General features: G+C 46.0%; 2 protein-coding genes across 2 annotated transcripts in view; both read left to right on the plus strand.

Moving 5' to 3' along the window:
* The window catches only part of odad2 (outer dynein arm docking complex subunit 2), a 48,368-nt gene extending 32,321 nt beyond the window's left edge, over positions 1-16,047 (plus strand). The window contains exons 20-22 of the mRNA XM_060045032.1: positions 1,714-1,902; positions 2,175-2,396; positions 9,455-16,047. Coding sequence (XP_059901015.1) covers positions 1,714-1,902; positions 2,175-2,396; positions 9,455-9,568 — 525 coding nt within the window. The 3' untranslated portion in view covers positions 9,569-16,047. The remainder of the gene's footprint in view (positions 1-1,713; positions 1,903-2,174; positions 2,397-9,454) is intronic.
* Positions 16,048-17,485: 1,438 nt separating this feature from the next.
* The window catches only part of mkxa (mohawk homeobox a), a 6,359-nt gene continuing 1,589 nt past the window's right edge, over positions 17,486-22,255 (plus strand). Inside the window, 3 exon segments of the mRNA XM_060045770.1 lie at positions 17,486-17,724; positions 18,477-18,742; positions 20,813-21,018. Of these exon segments, the coding sequence (XP_059901753.1) occupies positions 18,570-18,742; positions 20,813-21,018 (379 nt within the window). The 5' untranslated portion in view covers positions 17,486-17,724; positions 18,477-18,569.

Here is a 22,255-nt window from a genome sequence, read left to right on the forward strand (position 1 = left end):
TCAGTATTCCTCAGGAAGGGCTTCCTGTGTTCCTGGTTGTGGCTCGGTGGGTGGGGGGGGGGGGGGGCGGATGGACGGGTGGGTGTCTGTCCCTTGGGTGAAGCGCCTGGCTACAGCCCTATTGCCCTAAACCAATCACACACACACACATGCACCCACACGCGCACATACACATGCACGCTCAAATACACACACACAAACACGCACACACATACAGGCACTCGCGCACAAAGAAACACACGTGCACACAGACATACGCACGCACACAGACACGCGCACACATACGCACACATACACACACACACACACATTCACGCACGCACACACACTCACACACACACACACACACAAGCGCACACAGACACACGCACACATACACACACACATGCACACACATTCACGCACACACGTGCACGCACTCACACACACACACACACACACATGCACGCACACACAAACAGAGTGCACCCCATGGCACTGCATCACGGGGCCAATAGAAAGGCCACGCCCTGGCTTGATCTCAGCCCGGGCTCTGTGTCTGGGGAGAAAACGGCCCTGCAACGAGTTCTACCAAGAAAAGGATCCGCAGAGCAAAAGAAAACACACATCAGACGCCCAAATTTGTTATTGTACGAAATCTCAGAGGATGAGTGGCTGCTTCCTTTCTCATGATATGGATCACGAGGAGGACATATATAGCGTACATGAATTGGAATCTATTTCGATGTCCTGTACAGCCGTGTGTTATCCATCAGCGCTGGACACTTAGATTGATGTTGAAATGTACCCAAATTAGGCTCGCTTTGTGATTTGTATTCAGTCATCCGTAATTGCATGCCTTCCAGGGATATTTGTTCTCGTTCTATTTCCATAGCCTCAACATTACAGCCTTCACCCACCTAGATGTCTCCCTCCCCTTGGCCCGTTGTGATTTTTAATCAGCGGGCCAATGGGCCAAGCCGTGCTCGCTCTGCCCATGTGGTTCTCCTCCGGATGCCTCCGCCGGTCTCTCAGCGTGGACGGTCAACACCCCCCATAAGTGGCTGGGCCGGGGGTGATGCCAGCGCCCAGCCAGGGCCCTCTGGTGCCACGGAGCCTGCTCTGCCGCCGCTCTGCCTGCTGCTTTAACCTTGGGAACAAAGCCCCAGAAGGCCCCCCGCCAAGCCCTAATGTTATGTTTCCCTCCTCTGCGCTCATGACAAAGCGACATGGACAGGAAGCGACGTTGACAGAAACGTCAACAGCTCGCGCCGTCCATCCAGACGGGATGAGAAATTCGCGTTCCAGGCCGTCGTCATATTTACCGGGCGATGTTTTGCTGGCGCTTTTAAGGAAATCCACAGCATTCTTCTTGGTTTTGGCCTTTTATAGACGGATCATGATGGATCAGCGACACATGCCCGGCGATAAATATAAGCTGGAGCAGTCCCTGTCTGGCATGCTGACGACCCTTTTTCCATCAAGTGTGTAACGCAATACCGCGTCACGGAGCAGTGTTTCACCTCTGCTTTGCATCTGCATTGATTGGACTTTGATTGTTTCCGAGGCTGATGAAATGACTTTTCCTATCCCTTATTGTCTTTTGTTCTGCTTGACTCCTGCCAACCTCCTCGCCTTACCCATAATAGAATCCCTTCTTTCCTTTCTTTGGTGCTCTTTGTTTCACATGTGAGCAAGTGCACCGTCTGATAACCCAACCCCTTTGGACTCCAGTACGCAGGGGAAATGGTGCGCTCCTTCGTCGGCGGCATGGAACTGATTGTCAATCTGCTGAAGTCAACAAACAAAGAAGTGCTGGCGAGCGCCTGCGCTGCCATCACCAAGATCGCCATAGACAAGGAGAACCTGGCAGTGATCACGGACTACGGGGTCGTCCCCATGCTGGCCAACCTGACGAACACAGTGAGTGCACCGCAGCCACCTCCAAACGGCAGACACACACAACAAGCAACCGCCAAACCAAACGTATACAATGTCCCTTTTGTAGACAATCAAGCAACCTTTTCTCTAGGGCTAGCCAGGCTAATGAGCAGAGGCATGATGGATGAGGGTCTCTTGCAGAGATCTAGAGAGGCAATACCCACCGCAGCACTGGCTATTTCCTCTGACAGCCTAGCCTTCAGTGGTCCGGGGGGTTCCAATGCTTAATTTAGTTTTTCCCTCCCCACACACAGACCGATGACAGGCTCCGTCGCCACCTGGCCGAGGCCATCGCCGGCTGCTGCATGTGGGTGAGCAACATCGAGTCGTTCGGGGAGGTGAGGGCCGTGGCCCCCCTAGTGCGCTACCTCAAGTCCCAGGACCTCGCCGTGCACCGGGCCACGGCCGAGGCGCTGTTCCAGCTGTCCAAGAGCCCCAACAACTGCATCACCATGCACGAGAGCGGAGTGGTGAAGGTAAGGAGCGGTCACGACGTGCCCCCGTTCAGGGGGTGTTAGTTATGCTACTGTAGGGCTACTTGGGACGCGGCCAAGGTGGTCAATTCACAAACAAACAGGTTTTCATCCGCTTTTTTGTTTGTTTTGTTGTAGATCAGTCGCAAGGCACTTGTTTCGTTTTCTGCATTGTGTTGATTTAGGACTGAGTCCGTCATTGTTGTGCTGAGGGAAGTGGCTTAGAAGGGAGCAACCCCCCCCCCACCCCCTTTTATAGCGACGTGTGACTAAAACGCTGGCTAATAAAACGTTGAAAGGCTGTGACTATTTTCAGAGCCTTTGACCGGCGGAGCAGAAACAAAGCAGTGTTTTATTCGGTGGCGGAAACATGACTCCAGTTTCTGGCCGTCATGGGAGTTCAGCAAAGCAAACAGGCCCAGTGTGTGCGAAGTGCCGTTTCCACCGCTAGAACCTAGATGCCATCGCAGCACAAGTCAAAGGGCCTGTAGCTGGGGGTAACCGTTGCTAAGGGCCGATCCTGGGCATCTGGGTGCAATGCAGCGATGATGTGTTTGAGGCCAAGGAGTGCTTTGGTCATTGGTCATGCTTTCATTTTGTATGTGTTTCGTTTTTTAATTTTTTTTCTGCAGCTGCAGTGAGCTTATCTTCACGGTTACGATTTTGATACTGATAATCTAAAAGTAATTATCCATAAATAAAAACATTTTGTTTTGTTTGTTTTTGCCACGGAGCTGTTCTTTATCTTTGTACATGAGAGAGATGCAGAGACAACAGTCTTATTCTCAAATTTGTTTGTGCGCCAAACATTTTTACATGAAAACACTTTTTGTGGTATTTTTCTTTTTTAGTCCCCTTCCATAACAACTGTGAAATAATGATGCAGGGTTCTTTTGTCATCGCAGCCAAATATTTGTTCCCATGTTCATTCAACTGTGTACTTAAGCTCAATCCACTGTTAAAATCCAAGTGGAAAAAAATCCAACACCAGCCATAATTGGTAGCTGGACCCAACATTGGGTGTTCCAGAAAGGCAAACCAATTTGCAAAAGTCATGCAGCCCATTGTTTTTTGTAGTGTGCACCATGACAAGAACTGGAGAAGTTGTCCTTCCCCGTTTTAATCTACTTGTTCCCACAGGCGTGTGTGTGTGTGCGTGTGTGTCCATTCACACTGCATACCGCCCTTTCGAATACGACTCTCTTGTTCTGCCCTTATTAACGTGCCAGTTCACCACACCTGCATAACGTATTTTGGGACTTTTAAAGAGCCTAATTGCCACAGAACTGATTTGCGCTCTTTTCATTTGTTTCCTAATCTCAAACCTGGAAACTAAACACAAGTTGGCTCATGGTTCGGCCTGGCCCCTCTCCTCCAGTCTGGAGAGAGAGAGAGAGTGACTCAGACAGACAGATGGACGGACTGATGTTTACCTCCTCAGCGGGGTGGGATTAGGACCTGTCAATCTCTCTTTGAGGGAAATGGTTCACAGTACAATATTTCTGTTCATTTGGTGATATACGGGCCGATGTCACGACAGAGAATGACCTAGATCTCCTACCGTCCAGAATGGGCTGCAAACGTGTTCAACCAGGACCGATGCAGGGCGCAGCCGGTAAGCAGCGTCTTATTTACTGCCGGGCCTAAAACCTTCTACTACCTCGGGTATTATTGCAGCAATATTTCAAGGAGCCTTTCAGTGCCATTGAGGAGCTCTCAAAACATGTCCACCCGCAAGCAGGGTATGATTTTGAGCAATCTCTTGCAGCAAATGAACTCTGTCTCTCCCGCTGCCAGATTTAGTTCAGTAAGTACCTTTCCTCACTACCATACTTAATGGTGTATGGCCGGGTCCCCTAAGAGTCTCGGAGGAAATTAAGCATAGAAAAGAAAGTATTTCACACTGGAAAACACATCAGTGACCTGTCTGAGGTTTTACTTTATTTTATTTATTTTTGCCATTTCCATGGTCTTGAAAATGTTGCTCATGCACATTGTCAATCATGAAGAAATATAAAAATAAATATTTGTAGTGTTGAATTGATGTAAAGTATTATAAAGAGTTTTACTGTAATTACAGATCGGAATCAGCTGATATCAGCTGTTGTTGCTGATATTTGTGCTGTTTTGTTTTGCTCCAAACTCAGAAAGTAATAGATTCATCTGGCGCAACAATGACCACCCCATACTTTCAATAATAAAATAGTGAAAAACAAAGACTTTCAGGTACAGATAATGCATAGTAGGTATATTCCTTACGTTATCTGTTTTACCGAATCTCTTTGACTCTTGTCTTCAACAGTCATCTTCTGGATAGAGCAAAGTAAGAAAAACATACGTGGATATACTCTACTATACTAAACCAAGGATTTGTATTGGGGACATGTAACATCTCATTCATTCCCCGTTCTCACCGTCATGTTGTGTATACAAGCGACTGAGGGCACCCACACCTGTTTTGTTCCTCCCTTGTTCCACTCAATGCTTTGGGAGCTCCCTCTTGTTTTTGCTTGGCGGAAATCTCTTGGACCCATGAGAGCTAGCCTTGTTCTGAATGGGAGTTTAGGGATTTCTTGGCTACTTGGACGGAGAGTGTGCAGCCCCCTACCCACCACATACCCCCTCTCCCCCTTTTCCATTGATGAATTGCCTGCCCGGTTCGATTTAACATCCACGCTTGATATCTCACAGTTTTATAAGGATGTGCTTCATTTTCGCCTGTGTACAAAACCAACACATGGCTCTACCTCGCTTCCCCAGGACCGAGGAGTGTTTGCAGAAACTATAAATTCTCCCAGACAGTTTCAGCCAGCTCATTGTATTAAAGGGACCCTTTCATACGAAGGAACATTGTGTTGTAAATTGGTGAAAATTGCAAAATGCAATTATTGGTAATTTCCAAGTACAAGCATTCCATGTTGGAGCGGTTGCCAGCCCAGGATATGTTCATTCTTTTAACTTAATGAAGGAAAAAATGCTTGGAGCTCTGAGCACATTGCTACCCCAGTGCCGATTCAAAGATTCAAAGTCTCACGATTGGATTTTCTTCATGGATTCCTCCCTTGCATGACAAACAGTAGGCCCAGAGAGCAAAAGATTGGGCAATAATGCTTTTTGCGATGGCAAGGTCTAAACTGAGTTGGGTCAGGCGGCATCCAAATAATAAAAACACGTCGGTCCAGTGTTCTTTCCTTATTTAGATTTATTAGTCATAGCCCTTTTGTTTAGCAGGAGTTTGTCTCAGCTTGTGGATGTGGCGATGGTGCAGACTATTTAGGCTATCTGCACTGTTTTGACTACAGTGTTCTCGAGAGGCATCGGGCGTGATGCTGCAAAGGCCCTCTGTCTGAATGAGCCGGAGCCGTTATTTCATGTCGCTTGTTTAAAGTTTAACTAGCGTAGGGCCTCATTCGTAAGCCTAATACCTTGACATTTTAAATCAGCGTTTGATGAAGTGCAGCTTTTGCTCTCCACTGGCTAAGGTGCCAGGCAGAAGTTTATTTCTATCTTTCCGATTTTTCACCCGCCGCCTATGAAACCGTGTGCAATTATAGATTTTCCAAAACCAGGGAGAAATTGACCGTCAGCCATGGTGAGATGACACCAATGGGCCCAATGAAATTCACGGTAGGTCTTACACAGACCTTAATGCAGCCAATCATAAAAGCTCCCCAACACGGTAGTGGGTGACCTGAGCCACCCCCAACCAACAATTACCCCACAGTACCCCACACCCCGGCAGTTGCTGGGTATTTATTTCACACCCTGATTTTCCATCTTCCTGTATTGCTCCTTAAATCTTTTTCTTCCTGTGAAAGAGCAGTTGGTGTACGTAAATGTTCTCTGGCCCAACGGAGGCAGCAGGGAATGTTGTTTGCCTCGGTTTCCCATAGTTACTTCACCTTTAGCCTCAGCTAAACGCCGTTGTCCGTCAAGTGCCGTTTGCCTACTCATGGGAGCCTGAAACATGTAAAATGGAAGGGGTACGAGGTGCACCAGAAGAGCCATAATAGCTGTCAGGCCATGGCAATGCGAGGGAATGGGGGGGGGGGGTTAGGGGGAGGTTAGGGGGTTTAAACCAGAACTCCTGCAGGGAGCTGCAGCAGAACTTGTTGCACTTAACAATGTCACGCCTCTGTGCACGATGTGATTTGTGTACACGCATACCGCAACACGTTTGGCCCCTTCCAGAATGCTCCCTACTCCCTTCTCCTTTCCGGACACCTTCCAAAAATCAGCCGGGGGGGAAGCGTGCTCCCTGGCTCTCCCCTCGGAGGTCAGGACTCACCGGAGCTCTCCTACGGATCTCAGACTCGCGATTCATTTCTCCAGCGTGAGGCAAGTGTTCGTGTTACCGCAGTCAGGGAATATCTAACAAGCAGCGTATTATATTCTTCGAGATCCCAGCTGGGAGGAGGGAAAACGGCACAGACAGAGAGACACACTTATCTTAGCCGGGCAGCGCGCTTCCAGAGAGAACTTATTTGGCTGCGTTTGAATAACATGCTATGAGGTTGGCAAAAAAATAAAAAAAAGTGCAGCCCTCTGGCACTTTGCAGGCATCCTCTCCTCTTACAAGCATTGCTTGTTTGAGTGAACTGCATGTTTTTCGGGAGCCTGTGGATGTAAGTTTACTTTAGGAGGCTTTTTTGCAATGCTATTTAAAAACCTCTATGAGAAAAAAAACACGAAAAATCCATTGGTAAATGTTTTGCATACACTCCATGACCTTAGTGCACAGGGAAGAGCTGGGACTTGTTGGCCCACACAGTCCATTCTTTTTCACAGAAATGATACAATTATAATCAAGGGGAGCGATCTTATTTTCTCAGCTTTCTGTGGGTTCACCGTACATTAGGCCCGCCGGCCCGGTCCGTGCTCCTGTGCGCAGAAGGGGTTGCTTCGCCTCGTCCTTCATCTGTTTTCTTTTCTACTATTTATCTTCCAGCAGAAAATTCCGGGAATGTCTCCTCTCTCCGCTTCCGTGGCTCGGGCGCTAACCACACAAATGTGCACAGCAGCCCCTGTAAACCCTGCATGTAACACGGAGGGACGGGGGTCAAGGGTCCTCTGGGCGTCTCGGCCTCCGACATGCGTTATGAACGTAATGATAACACGAGACAGGGGGGGGGGGGGGGGGTCAAACCAAACCAAAAAGCTGTTTGGTTTGTTGGTGTCCTAAGACAATCTGGGTTTTGTTTTATTTTGTCTCTTTCTTTTTTCTCTTTGTATTCAAAGAGACATGACACGAAGAAACAGCAGATGTCTCCCAGCGCCTCGTTAGGCGATGACAATTCATAGCAGGAATTGCATTGTCTGTTTTGTTAACATGGCAGAGACCAAGGAATCTCATTACTTCATCCTCCTCTGGATGGATGTCTGGTGTCAGCTGTGCAACAGAGACGGGGCCGTGGGGTGAGGGGTCACCACGAGGGAGCGCGGCTTGGCGAGAGACAGATCACAGGGAATCACTGCCAGCCTAACCTCCATAGAAATGACATTTGTTTACAAAGAAACTCTTTGGTTTTAATGGGGGATCGGCCGTGGTCCCACGTCCGCGTGTTTGCTCTGTCACTTGTAGGATGGCAAACGATTTGTCATTTCGGCACCGATATGCCAAATGCAACACATTTCAGATGCTGCTCACAACATGACCGCAAATCCTGCTGCAACATGCGATTGTTAGTCAAGACACCCTCTTCATTCTTTCTCAAAATTAGTTTGAGGCCTTGAGACTTCCAAAGTGGCACAATTTGCCTTACATTAAGCATATTTACAGTACAAGATGATATTTAGGACTCCTAACTTAGATGCTTACTTTACGGATTTAAATTGGCCTTTGGTTGATTATTGACGTAAACACGAAAGTACCCACTATAATTGCAAGTGTGTCCCAGGAAATCTCAATGGCTCACCATTGGGATTTCACGAAAGGGGAACACATTGAACAGATTTAGATTCAGCCATTGCAGCACAGTGTTTGTGCTCTAATTTACTCTTTTTTTTTTGTTTGCCCTCCCCAACTGCCCGCAAACCAAATGCAGCCATTTACCTCAAGATAAACACACACACACATACACACACACATGCACACACAAACAACAGTGTACCAGCCAACGCGTTTTGTCTGCATCACGTGAAGACGGGCACGCATCCCCGTGTCGATAGAGATTGCGGTGCGTCGCTTCTCGAAACCGTCTCAAGCAGTCCAATGAAATTGATCTAAATAATGAACCTGCTGCGCTACACATTCCGTAAGCTGAATAAGAACACGTAGGCCTGTTCTGCGACGAGATCAAACACCTCCGCTGTTACACTGGGGGGCGGTCATGGTGGGATATAAGCGGGCCTTTGGAGTGGTGGAACAGGCGGTACGTGTGGCACGGATGGTGCTCCAGTTTTGAATGTCGAGCCTGCCCCGTTTTGGCTTTCATCTGAACCAACTTACAAGAGCATGTGTGCTCACAGCTGTAACCCCTTTTCCCCAGGCATGGTTGGAGAGGTTGAAATGGGACACACACACACACACACACACACACACACACACACACACACACACATGCACACATACATCATACATTCACCGACACACACACACACACACACACACACACACACACACACACACACACACACACACACACACAATATGTGCACTGGCACGTACACGTTATGCCCCGTTATGCACTGTAAAGACATTGGCTACACTTTTTAACGAGGGGGTCATTTGATTAGAGCAATCAAGGTTAATGCAATAATATAATAAACTTTGTGTTTGATGAACAGACCGGCCTCATAATCACTTCCATGATGTGCGTGGAAGGCAGAAATTGACACCGCCAACTTCCCCCTCCCTGTGTGAAGATTTATTTCATTTTATTATATTGAACGTTTTTCCAAACGTGGTGTGACTGGAGGAACAGGGAGCGTGTCTGGTGTTTGCGGCTCTCTGTCGCGGCCGTGGCAGCTCACGGTTCTCGTTTCTGATAACGCCGCCCTGCCAACACACTCTCTCCCCCCCCCCCCCCCCCCCCCCCCCCCGCTCTGCTCCCCCCCCACAGCCCCTTCTGGTGATGATTGGCTCCACGGACGACGTGCTCCAAGAGGCCGCCGCCGGATGCCTGGGCAACATCCGTCGACTGTTCCTGGCCTACGACAAAGCACGCTACGGTTAACCCCCCCACCGACCCCCACCATCCCACCACCCCCACCCCCCAGGCGACGGCGAGCCACACCCGGGACAGTGAGGCGGTCAGGGGGGTTTGGGGTGGAGGAGTGGGGAGTGGGACGGGGGGGGGGCGGGGAGCAGGGGTTGCTGGCTGATTATTGAACAAATAAATCCGCCCCAGATCCCCGTTCCATCTGAAGCCCCGAGCAGCTTTCTTTCACTCCGTCTTATTTTGGGCCGCCGGAGTGTTTCAAGTCAAATATTGTGACACGCGATGAGCGCGTATTTATGTTTCTTCTGCTTCCGTCGGGGGGCTGGGGGCTTTTATCTGAAGCGCCGCGCACACGTCAATTATTTCATCAGTCTCTTATACAAACAATTTCTTGGAAACCATCTTCTTCTGCTCCTTCTACTTCACCCCCTCCTCCTCCTCCTCTTTCTTTGCTGTCTGTCTCCTTCTTGGAGCTTTTGGACGGTGAAAATAAATACATAACTTTTCAGTTTGCTCCGGTGCCAAATCCCTTCTGCGCTTTTCGAAGAGCGGTATCGGTTCAGGGCATGTTCTCTGCGGTCAACATTCTCTGATGCAATTTGCTAAATCCAAACAAGATCTGAATCTTTTCTTTTTTTTTTAAGGTTCGCTTATTGCTTCCTCTTCCACATCTACCTCTTGGAACAGCAGACAATGAATACGAGTGGTTTGGTTTCGATATGCTCATAGGCAACTCAAACGAGTTACGTCGCTCAACCTAACAGCCCGTTGTTTGCGTGTTGACACTGGGAATCTACACTGATTGGGATCGTATGAATTGTTTGAAGTCAAAATTGATAATTTCAAAGCATATTAAAAAATATATATATTCTTCTTGGTTACAATATATATAATATTAGCTACATTCTCATTTTGGCTATAGGGTGCAAATAATATTTTATGTTCCTATTTTGTTTATTCAGGACCAACTCTGGATTTTCCCAGTAGTCATAAACAATATATCAAGATTTTGAGGAAGAATTGAGCACTGTTTCCTTTTTTGTTTTGGAAAGCATTAACTGTTCTGTTTTCAATTGTAACTTATAAAGGATATTAATAGTTGTTCTCTCTGTTTACAATAGACATTTCCATGAATGTCATCTAATCATGACTCTGTGCATGTGTTTTTAACATTTGTGTGCATTTGTGTGTATGTGTGTGTGTATTTGTGTGTATGCGTGTGTGTGGATGCATGTGTGTGTAAATCCGTGTGTATGCGTGTGTGTGTGTGTGTGTGTGTGTGTGTGTGTGTGTGTGTGTGTGTGTGTGTGTGTGTGTGTGTGTGTGTGTGAATCTGTGTGGGTGTGTGTGTGTGTGTGTACTTGTGTGTGTATGTGCGCATGTATTTGTTATTTCATATAGGAGTGCAGCTGAGCAGAGTGTGTCTAGACAATGCCTTTTGTCCACTTTATTTGTTAAGTCAAAACAGCCCACGTCGGGCTCCGCTGTTTCACGGCAGATTGCCCCAGAGGCTGCTGGTCCTAACCACTGTCAGCAGCACCGTCACCCCCTTTTGTATCTCTGCATGTGTTGCCTGCTTCTCAGATTCCACTGTCCTGGTCCCAATTAGCCTAGCGGCTTAGCACTCAGCCACACAGAGAATGCCACAGCATCTCGACAGGACTTTCATCATTACCATCGACCACGTGCTAATATCAAAACATTATTAGCAAATAAGCAAATCGTCCAAACAGCTGCTGGTACCAGAGGGTCAAAGTGAGGGCAACGATAGAGCCGTACGGATGAGGAAACCTCAGCGAGATGACTAATAAATAGAGAAATATACTGGCACACTCCAAAACAGCCGTCTAGCTAGAGCTCAAAGGCAGCCACTGTCTCCAGACTGCTCTGAGCTAAGAAATCCATTATGATTAATGGCCATTTAATTCTGCGAAACATGTTTTATGGCCACAAAAACATGCCGTACGTCAAAACAGATTTTTAGGGAAATCTTTCAATGAAAAGCATTTGGTAAGCCTAACAAGCAAAGGAAAGCCGTTATCATAATTAGCTTCTCGTCTCTGTTTAATCTCTTTCTGGTTCTATCCCTCTGGCCTCTGTCAGCATTTTTATTTCACTTTCTGCATCCTCGCGACTCCTCACGTCTTCCCCTTGTGTTTGTTTTGCAGTGGTTTGATCCGTGACCGTATGGGGGCACATATTAATAACCTGTTGACTTAGCGATCCGACAAACGACGTACCGCTCCGTCAAAGTGTGACCCATACGCAATGCGCTACTGCACGCCATGTTTTCGCTGTCGGTCACCCAGGCTCAGAGGCTCCGTCCGCTGGGCTTCATACCCTGGTCTTCATCCACCCAGCTTACAGAGAGAGAGACGTATCCTTCTCCGTAATGGCTTCCCGGTGTACGTAGCTGTTGCGCCACACTTGATTTACAGTTGGAAAGAAAGCCGTCTGCTTGTTGTCACGAGGAACCGCTGCTGCACCTCACTCACCCAGTCCCTGCGTGGCTTCTCGGGACGGCCTGTGCCTCGTGGAAGTGGCGAGTGGGGTGTTTTTTTCTTTTTCAGAGGAGACTAACCCTAACCCTCTGGCCCATCGGTCATGAAGCCACAGTTGAGCCGCAATCCCTCCTGAGAAGGAAAACTGCAACTTTATTTCCTTGCCCGGGTCGGGACAGGGGACATTATTCATTGGGAAATAAGAGGTTGTGCCTCCACGCCTCGGCAGCGACGGCAATTACATCCGACTGCGTCCTTTCTAGTTTGCGTCAGACTTCCAGAAGCTTCCCTCGGGCTCAAGGGAGGGGACGGAAATGGTTGAGGGATATCCCCGGGTTGTGTTTTCGTCGGGAGTCGTGTAGACCTTGGCATCTGGCTACCACTCCTATGTACGGTATAGGAAATGGTATAGCTCTCCCCGTTGACCCGACCTTCAACCCAGCGTGCAGACACCGCGTTGATGGACACGCCCTGGCTCTTAATTACGCATTTTAAGAAGATTTATGAATGGAAATGTGGTATTCCCCGCATTCCCTTGTCCAGAGTGAGGTGGACAAAATAACACGATTTATATCACTTGTTTCTTTTTATGGACACTCACCACTTCAATAAACCGGCTGGAGTATCATGATACTGGCTCAATTGTTCAAAAGCTTTGCCTGTTGTTTGAGGTATTATGTTTTATTATTAAAGATCCCACAGATCCCAAGCCGCCCTGTGGAAACTTTAAATAAAGGAGACTAATAAACAGTAAAAATCTGCTGCCAAATATTATAAGTGGCTCTGTGCCCCCTTCTCCCCCTCCACCCCCCTGTGTCAAAGTCCATTTTTTTACACAAAAATCACAAGCTGTTGCACAGGAGTAGCCTCAAGTCTCAACCTGCCTCTATTGGTCTGCCTGTGATGCTGCCATTATAAACATGCGTGTTCACAAGGGCCCCACAGAGTCCCATCCAAACAGAAAGCGGAGCCGGGGACCCTGTACACGGGGGCCAGGGGCTGAACACAGCGTCTCTTCTCCAGACTGCAAATTAGTTTAATATCATTAGGCCCTTGCTCACACAACCAGGGTCTGTGGGTGTGATGGCCGCGTGGAGCGAGGTGCCCGCTGATACTCCCTGCTACAGCACCCCCGCCTGACCCCAAATAGCATGACCCGTCGTACTATTAAATATTGTTTATGACTATTTAATATGAAATATTATTAAATATATTATGTAATATTTACTACACTTATTTTAAAGGCTCTCAGAGCTCCTAATGAATTTTGACGTTATCGTCTATCGATAACGAGTGAGCAAGCACCACAAGGTGTAGTATCAAGTTTTTTGTGAGGTAAGAGTAGTGTCTGCATATAGCTCTCAGGTTATTAATATTACCTATATTGGTCTTGACAGCCGTGGTTATGTCCAGGGCTCACAAAGCTCTGTGGCTGTCTTGGTTCTTTTTGGGAAGAAGTTTTTTACCTGCAGGAACCACAGAGTGGAGAAAGCACTATTATAAGAACCTGAGATGTACAGAGGATTGATGGTGTTGCCTTCAAACGAAAAAGGGGAAGCTGGTGTTTCCTTCCGTAAACGTATGAATTCAGTTGCAGAATAAATAGAGCTTTTCTCCCACACTCTGACTGAGTGAAACCAGTTGAATGTGATGGATGGTTGTTAAATGTTGGGGCTAATTTCAAAGTGCGATAGACCTCAGCCACTCGTCATTCTTAAAAACTCAGCCTTGGCGTGAAATTAGGGTATGAGGTCATCTGAGATGTATTCTTCCAGAAGTGACAATACTTTTTAAGACAGATTATGGGCTTTACTTTTAACATATGCGTATGGCATATAGGGGGAGGAATTCGAATACCCATGCATTTGCAGAGAAGACCTTATAATAGGAGTCTTGGAAGTCTTAGAAAACTCATAAATACAGTCCTTCACACGTTGGACAGGGATGACTTGGCTCGGGCTCTCTCTCCTCACAGCTGCGAGCCATACGACCGGCCTCTGTGTTTCTCTCCGATGTGTTGTGAACCAACCGGAGACATTCCACAGAGAAATGATCTGACCCCGGTCGTTTACCTTGGGATCATTTCGCCAGGCAGATCGTGGCTCCGTGCACCCAAGAGAATGAGACGTGATGCAACGCAGGAGAGCGGTGCCAAATTAACAAATCATCAGCGAGGCCCGTAAAAGTAAAAAAGCTGATGGCGTGCTGGTACCACTGACAGGTGCGAGATCCAGTTTCTCTCTCTGCATAATAGGAGAAATATGAAAGTGATCGACAGCTAAATTGTTCCAATTGGGATTTTCCAGCTCATCATGGAGTGACATCACCAATCTCTACCCCTCAGCTTGGCTGTTTTTACTCCCGCTATGAGTCTGACATTAAAAAATATCCTTTTCCTTATACGCAACCAGCCCTACCCCTCCACCCCTCCCCGCCTTTCGCTGCAACCGTCAGTCCTGGTCCAGCCTTGCGCCGTCTGTCTGTTTGACTGAGCGCTCCCAAATACTTCAGAGCTTCGCAAACCATCTGCTCGCAAAAAGAAAAATACCTGAAAAGTCATCGGCCACAGATTGCCCAGGCAGAGGTATAGAGGCGATGACACATGGTTAACTGAAACACTTTGCAGAGGGGTTTTCACGCTGGCATAACAAATGACCGATTCAACGTTGCCTATTTGTTATTCTTCCTTGTGAGTGAGCTGCTTTTGGATGGAATATTTTACACAAAATAAATCTGTGTGTCTGATTTAGCGCGACTTGGACCCGCATTGCATGAAAACATAGCGTCAACTTTTAAATTGAAACAGTGTCCAGCGACCGTTGTATTCATCAGGGCCATTCTAATAACTGGATGTGAACACTGCCATCTGGATAATGTAGTCTGTGCCATTAAGGAGTCATCTGTGTGCATCAAGTAGTCATCTGTGTATTCTGGGGAAGACATATTTAGACGGACAAGAGTTAAAAGAATTCAAAAGTGCTCCAAGTTACAATTACGCTCCACTGTAATTTCTCCTAGCAGCTTTTAATGGCAATCCTGCCTCCGTTTTGATTACTCAAAGTAGTAGGCCTAATGCAAGTTTATAGTTTCTGATTAGTGTCATAAATGTTTAAAACCCTTGTTTAAAAAGTAGAAAATGGCAGAACTAGTGGATTCGCTGCTCGGCTACAATATCTGCTCACATTTTCCAGCAAATCATTCAAACAAATATGTCTGTGGCTTTAAAAAGGGCCCTGCAATGTAATTCAGACTTGGTTTGCTGGGCAAATGATATCCAACTCTGGTGTGAAAATGTCAGTTAAAATATGAGGTAGAATTACAGTTATGGAGACTTGGGCTGAGGAACTCATTTAGAGTGTAATTGTTCAAAGGGTTGACCAAACATTTCAAGTCAAGTAATAGCCCCGTTTTTGGAGAAGTGCTTTGATTATACCCTTAGGCAAATTGGGCGTGTTCCTTGCATGCATTTGATGATGACAGCTCCAAAGTAGGTATATTGTAGCTGAAACAAAATGTAATTGACTGTATTTGTGGACCACACAGGAATGAGCTCACAAAGAATATATTCAGAGCATTTCTTCCAAGTCTATACTTCCACTTCTGTCCTCCTGGGTTCTGATTGAAAGCACAACTGCTCCTTGACATGTTCTCGGCGTTGTTTGTTTTAGACGAGGCCATCGCTTTTTCCAGGAGAAAACAAACAAACAAAGAGAGCACTAATAAATAAAACCCCAGTTACACATCGCTGTCAGGCTCCGTCCGTCTCAGAGTTGGAAAAAGTCCACGGAGAGGGGCGGAGGATGGATGAATGAATGCCTCAAATATTTACACATGTTTTTGGTGAAAAGTATTTCTCACTGTTAATCATCCAAACAAATCACACAGTTCCCCCCTAAAACTTCTCAAACTGAATTAGAGGATAATGGAGTAAAAAAAAAAAAAAGGTATGAATTCTTTGTAGAAATGCAATCGAACATACTGTGTGTTGAAAGACTCCGAATGTTGGGGGGGTACCAGGATTCAAGGGCTTAGTGTGTTTATTCCACGCTTATCCGCAGGCTTGGTGTAAGCAGTTTTAAAGGAACGATTAGACTTCTAACAATTGTAGTAGAGTTTAGAACACAAAGCCCTGTTTAAAATGAGTCAACATCTCTGTATTTTGTAGAAAGCCATTGCCTTTGCATGTGGTCTGTGTATCAGATATCCCCCGTCCCTGCTAATACAATATGACAAAGCAGGGCCCCTTCTGATAAACGAGCTCCTTAAATCACTGGTGGTTAAACCCCATGTTGGCCAGGAGATAGTCTGAGAGGAAGATATTGGAAGCCGCTCAAAGTGGAGCCTTGAGTTTTCAGGGGGGAAGAGATGGCCTCAGATTAATAGGAGGTTTCAGACCGGTCTCTCTATGGCAGCCTACAGGATGTGAGTGGTTGTGTTTTGTGGTCCCTTGTGTTTTGATAACAGCTACAAGTTCAAGCAAGGTAACGTATAGGTTCAACTCGGGCTACGGGCACAAATTTGGATATCACACATAACTTTGAGCAAATAAACTCTCACCCAAACTTAATTCAAGTGATTACACGACCGCCTGGGACATGATGGGTCTGCACTGGTCGTTAGTTAAAGAAACGTTCCCTATTAAATGAAAATAAACACAAATAAACAATAATTACATGGATCCCTAAAACTTCATATGGCCTTGGCTGCTTAGTCACGTCCCTTCGAATCACTACCCTGGATAAACCCAAGCGGAACACACAGCAGTCCATGACTCACAGAGCCATGCATGCAACAGCTAGGCTAATTATACTCGTTTTGAAGGGTTTCTTTAGAGGTAACCGGTGGTGACATCCTGTAAAATGAAGTCCTTTTTCTGAATGTCACCAAACCGCGGCAGACTATGCTTGTTTAAATTCTAATCTCAAAGCGAAAGGAATCTTGGATTAAATACCAGGTCTGGCATACTGCAGAGCCCTCATGAGGGGTAATTGACTCAAGTGTGCTAAAACTTTGAAAATAAATCCAGTGGGTGGCTTAATTCAGGCAATAAAAAAAAAAAGTTCAGCCACATGGCCGAGGAACGACTTTCCCAAGGTTGAGAATAAAACTACCTGCTCCTGTAATGCATCACCACTTATGGTAATTACAGAGATTATCCTGTTTGATCAAGGACAGACGAGTTAAATGCTCTGAAGGGCTATCAAGGCACTTTTGCGACAAAGTGATTGTCACAGGGTACCTCGGGTCTCACGGGCATCCACATCCAAAACAAACTTCAAGAAGTGACCCCCCCCCCCCCCCCCCTCGGGGGGTGAACAGCAGACAGATCGAAATAGTCCAGGCATGCTCTAACTGAACACAAGCGAGCGGCAGGACTGCATGGATCCTTGTTGCCGCCCCCTTCCTTTCCTACGTGCCTGGCCGCGGAACGAGCATAACGCATTCCCTTTATGTTCGCAGGCTACGGCTGCGTGCTAGGAAACATGAGACGGGTGAGTTATACAGAGTCCGGGGCGCCGAGCGGCGGGCCGCTGAATAAAGCTGAGAGGCAGCGGCGGTTCGTGTGGTTTCAGCTCAGGAACTTAAAACGTGAACATGTGAGCAGGGAATGGGCGACTGGACTCGGGATTATACACGACACAGAGACACACAGGGAGGGGAGCTGAGCAGGTAATGACCGAGTTTTCAAAGATGGTTTATTGTGGTATTTTTGTTTATGTGTTGAATTGGGTCTTTTTTTTATGGGATGCGATGCAGTTGTTTGTGTTTCGTGTGACATGATGGCAGTGTTTGGCAGGTCTGGACATAGAGATGGCACCGTGTTAGGGCTATAACTTTACCGGGACTAGACGTTATGCTGACCCATCGTTTATTTACTGGTGCATTGTAAATAATATGCCTCGATGGACATTGAAGTTGAATGGACACCTTTAAATAGATGGATTTTTTTTTTCATCTTTTAGATTTTTTTTAGGGAAATTAAGAGAAAATGCATTTAGAATATTCTACGGTGGATCGTGTAGAATTATTATATTGAGGATAAATTAGTGATCCCATCAGCATTCGGTTGAGGTGAATCATTTCAGACACGTGAAACGCGTTTTAAGAAGGATGACACCTTGACAGAAGAGTAAATTCATCTTTACTCATCTATGGTTTATTTCCTTCCCATTCTGGCTTTAGCCAAGACGGATCATACTGTTGAGCATTACTTAACAAGTACTCATTCATCATATTTGATACCAGTTCATCTTTCTTCATTCTGCAAATTTGAAAAAGATGCAACGGCTCGAATGCGTAAGGCTGCTGCATCCACATTACGCAGGACATGTAATTTAAGCCACAGCGCGAATAGAAGCTTGATAAGTATATCCAGACAATTGTATTTGCATAATAAAATATTATGTCCATTTGTTCCACAGGAGAGACGCGAGGATACTGTGCGAGCTCCAATCAACGCCATCCAAAAGGAGGTTTATTGTGCAGTGACCACGGGGGAATATACCTCGGCGAAGATGAATACCATTGTTTTTAACAAGTTGAGCAGCCAGGTCCTGTTCGAGGAGAAGGCAAAGGAGGCTGAGATGAGCAGCAGAAACTATTTAGAAGTCATGGACGGGCAACATCCAGACCTTCTTTCCAGTAGCCAAGCCATGAAAGACAACGCTGCCAGACACAGGAGAGCTGGGTATGTCAACCATCATAGCTACACTTATTTATCAAATGCTATGACTTATTTTTTTTGTCCGCATTTGAAAGTTTGGAAACTTCCGTTGAGAATTAGGTAGAATCAATTAGACAACCTACAAGTTATTATCTGGCCCTCAACGATTTACCTCAATTATGCGTAATTGCGCGTTTACGCATAAAGGAATCGGTAATAACAAATGTATGCCTGGCAAATTAATTAGCCATGGAACAAAGTAAGTTATATTTTAGCTTAATTCAATAGGCAGTCGGATGTGTATACTTAATGGACTATATAGGCCGAATTAGGAGATTCTTCAATGTGGAATAAGCCATTGGCTGGGGCAAATTGCAACAATGTAACCTAATCTGATTGTTGTTCAATTACATGGGCCAAAAACAAGAAATGTATGTGAAACAATTTCTCCTCTGGTCTTTATTAAGCCTTTCAGTTGGTGTTCAACTGAAATTAATAAGTAGTTCAGCTCGTGTTCAGTAGCGTGTTTAAAATACATAGTTTACAGCCTCCATCTGGTTCCAATAAATAAATGTGCCCTTCGACTCACCGTGTGGTCTAGTCAATCATCTTTTTCCCAAATCAAAAAAACAAGTCCTACATTTAACATACATATAGTGCGTTTGCACCAGTAGGCCGCCTGTGTATATTTAATGTCTATTTACAAACAATGCTGTGTAACGAATAAGCCTTTAACCTATGATCATTATCCTACACACGCACGGATAATTGGCGACAGTCTTGTGTGGAGGACTGAGTTTGCGGCTGGGAGAGTGCATGTTGCATTGAAGTGTGTGTGTGTGTGTGTGTGTGTGTGTGTGTGTGTGTGTGTGTGTGTGTGTGTGTGTGTGTGTGTGTGTGTGTGTGTGTGTGTGTGTGTGTGTGTGTGTGTGTGTGGTTTGCGTATGCGTGTTTGCGTATGCGTGTGCGCGTGCGTGAGCCCTTTATTTTTGTGTTACTTTGGAGGAGATTCAAGGATGTTTGGCGGCTGTAGAAAACAGCAAATAATTCCACCTAGTTGTCTACGTGCTGCGTGTGTGTGTGACAACCAGGCATATAGCCTAGAATGTTCAGAACAAAAAGTACTAATGTTCTTTAGGGTGTTCATAAAGATCGAGATTACAAGGAAAATATTTGTAGAACACAGACCTCAGTCGGCCCTGAGATTGGAAGAAAATGTGTTACATCTGCGGCAAAGTTTAGGGCGAGATAAAGTAGAGAATACGCAGGCTGCAGCGCCATAGTGACATCTACAGGTTCAAGAAAACCTGAAGCTGTCTGCAGGTGAGATTGATTCAGAAAATATTTCAGAACAATGTTGACCAATCAAAGAGAGGCACGCATACTGGTAAAACAAAACATATAAATAAATCTTGTGTTCATAATTTATTTTTACATTTTAAAATCCCAATCTAATCCTTGGAACGTTGTTTTTTGGCCTATATGTAATTTTCCTCCAGAAACACTTCCAAAAACAGTTCTTGAGTGAGTGTATTAAAAACAAAGAAACTGATTTCTTCTCGAAAACATGTTTGTTTGTTTGGTTGCGACATCAACTTGTGGTTGCAGGGAACTCTATAAAATTTAGCGACCATTTCCAACCTCTCTTTCCTTCACGATACACTTCAATTGCACATTGTTTATTTCAAGAGGGCTTTTGCTCACGAATTTGCACACACTCATTACATTTAGTAATGTAAGCCTAGTTGTTGGGAAAGTTTGACGTTGATTGTTGTGTTTTCTTTTAGTTGAGCACTGCAGTTATTCAAATACAGATGTTACCGTTGAATACGTCACCTGAAGCGATGCTGTGCTAAAATGATAACATTTTTACTAGATTTTGGTATGTGACACACAACACACTATCAAAACACTTTCACTGAGACTTACGTTTTATTCCCAATGTGTTCCCATTTAGGTGGGGACCCAAATTCGGTGTGACGTGAAAAGTCCTAAAAAAACATGGCACACACACGGCCAATAGTGAATGTGTCTCGTTCTTGTCGATCAGGGCCTAGGCTTACTATTCCTGACCCATTCGTTCCTCCAATGCAGGGGTCGTCCAAACGGCGGAAAGGTGCGACATAAACGTCAGGCTCTTCAGGACATGGCCCGTCCACTGAAGCAGTGGCTATACAAGCACAGAGACAACCCTTATCCCACCAAGACGGAGAAGATACTGCTGGCTCTCGGCTCTCAAATGACCCTGGTACAGGTGAGGACCTTGCCCTATGAACCATCCCTCTCTGCCTTCAAAGCAGGCTGACCCCGCTAGAGGGTTGAGTTTTTTCCACAACAAATACACACAGTGAGATCTTTTAATCATTGATTGGAATTATTGGTTTTTGTCCCCTTTCATGTTGATATGTTTATACGACCGTACAATTTGACCTTTTCAAAATCCTAACTGCATATTTATTGAACAGTAGTCTGTTGGATTTTAATCCGCATTGATGTATCCTTTTAGATTACAATTTACATCTTGTTTCTCTTTCACTCTCTTTCATGCTTTCACAATCGCAAAATACAAAGTTCAACAGTGTGTCCGCATGAGTCTGTAAGACTGTGCGCGTGCCTGTGTCTACATCTGTGTGTGTTTGCACAAGTCTGTCAGTTTGGTGTCAAGTGCGTGTGTCTGGGAGCCAGTCAGTGTGTGTGTGTGTGTCTGTGTGAGTCACAGTCAGTATGATTGTGTGTTTGTTTGTGTTTGTCTGGCACGTGCAGCTGCATTGAAACGGTATCATCTGTCTGACAAGGTCAGCAATATGGCCTGGAACTCTATGGAGGTCTATTTGCAGCCCTGGGCCACACAGCCTAATGTGGTTCTCATTTGGGGCCTAATGAAGCTGTTTGTTTTGGTGAGGGACAGACCCAGGAGTACTGGCCTCTCACACACACCGCACACACACACACACACACACACACAAACACACACAAACACAGGCGCGCACACATACACACGCACACACACACACACACACACACACACACACACACACACACACACACACACGCGCAGATACAGACAGACAGAAAACACACCAACCCCATACTCACAGCGGCAGGTCTCGATACGGTTCAAGTTTCACAATTTCCAAGCGAATCAAAGATTTGCCTAATTTCATTACACATTCATACAAACAAATAGACAAAGTCATCTTCATTGTTGGCCTTCACAGTCAAATCTAATCACAACCACAAGGAAAAAATAATCTGAACTTTTGTACGTCATAAAAAAATCCTTTTTCTTTTGGCCTTATTATTGTATTTCTAGCTAATCAATGTAGAGCGCTCCCCACTTCACTCCCCTTCCACCCGGGGCCCTCTCCCCCATCCGGGGCCCTCTCCCCCACCCGGGGCCCTCTCCCCCCTGCAGAGGGGTCATCCATGCCCTCCTGGCCGGCGTCGTTGCTCTTGTCTGGGAGCCGTCGTCTCTGTCTCCTCCACGCTACATGTGGCGCTGATGAGCCGTCCCTACGCGCCCCCCCTTCCTCCCCC

This window comes from Gadus macrocephalus, chromosome 23 (genome assembly GCF_031168955.1).
Source record: "Gadus macrocephalus chromosome 23, ASM3116895v1".
NCBI classification, from domain to species: Eukaryota; Metazoa; Chordata; class Actinopteri; order Gadiformes; family Gadidae; genus Gadus; species Gadus macrocephalus.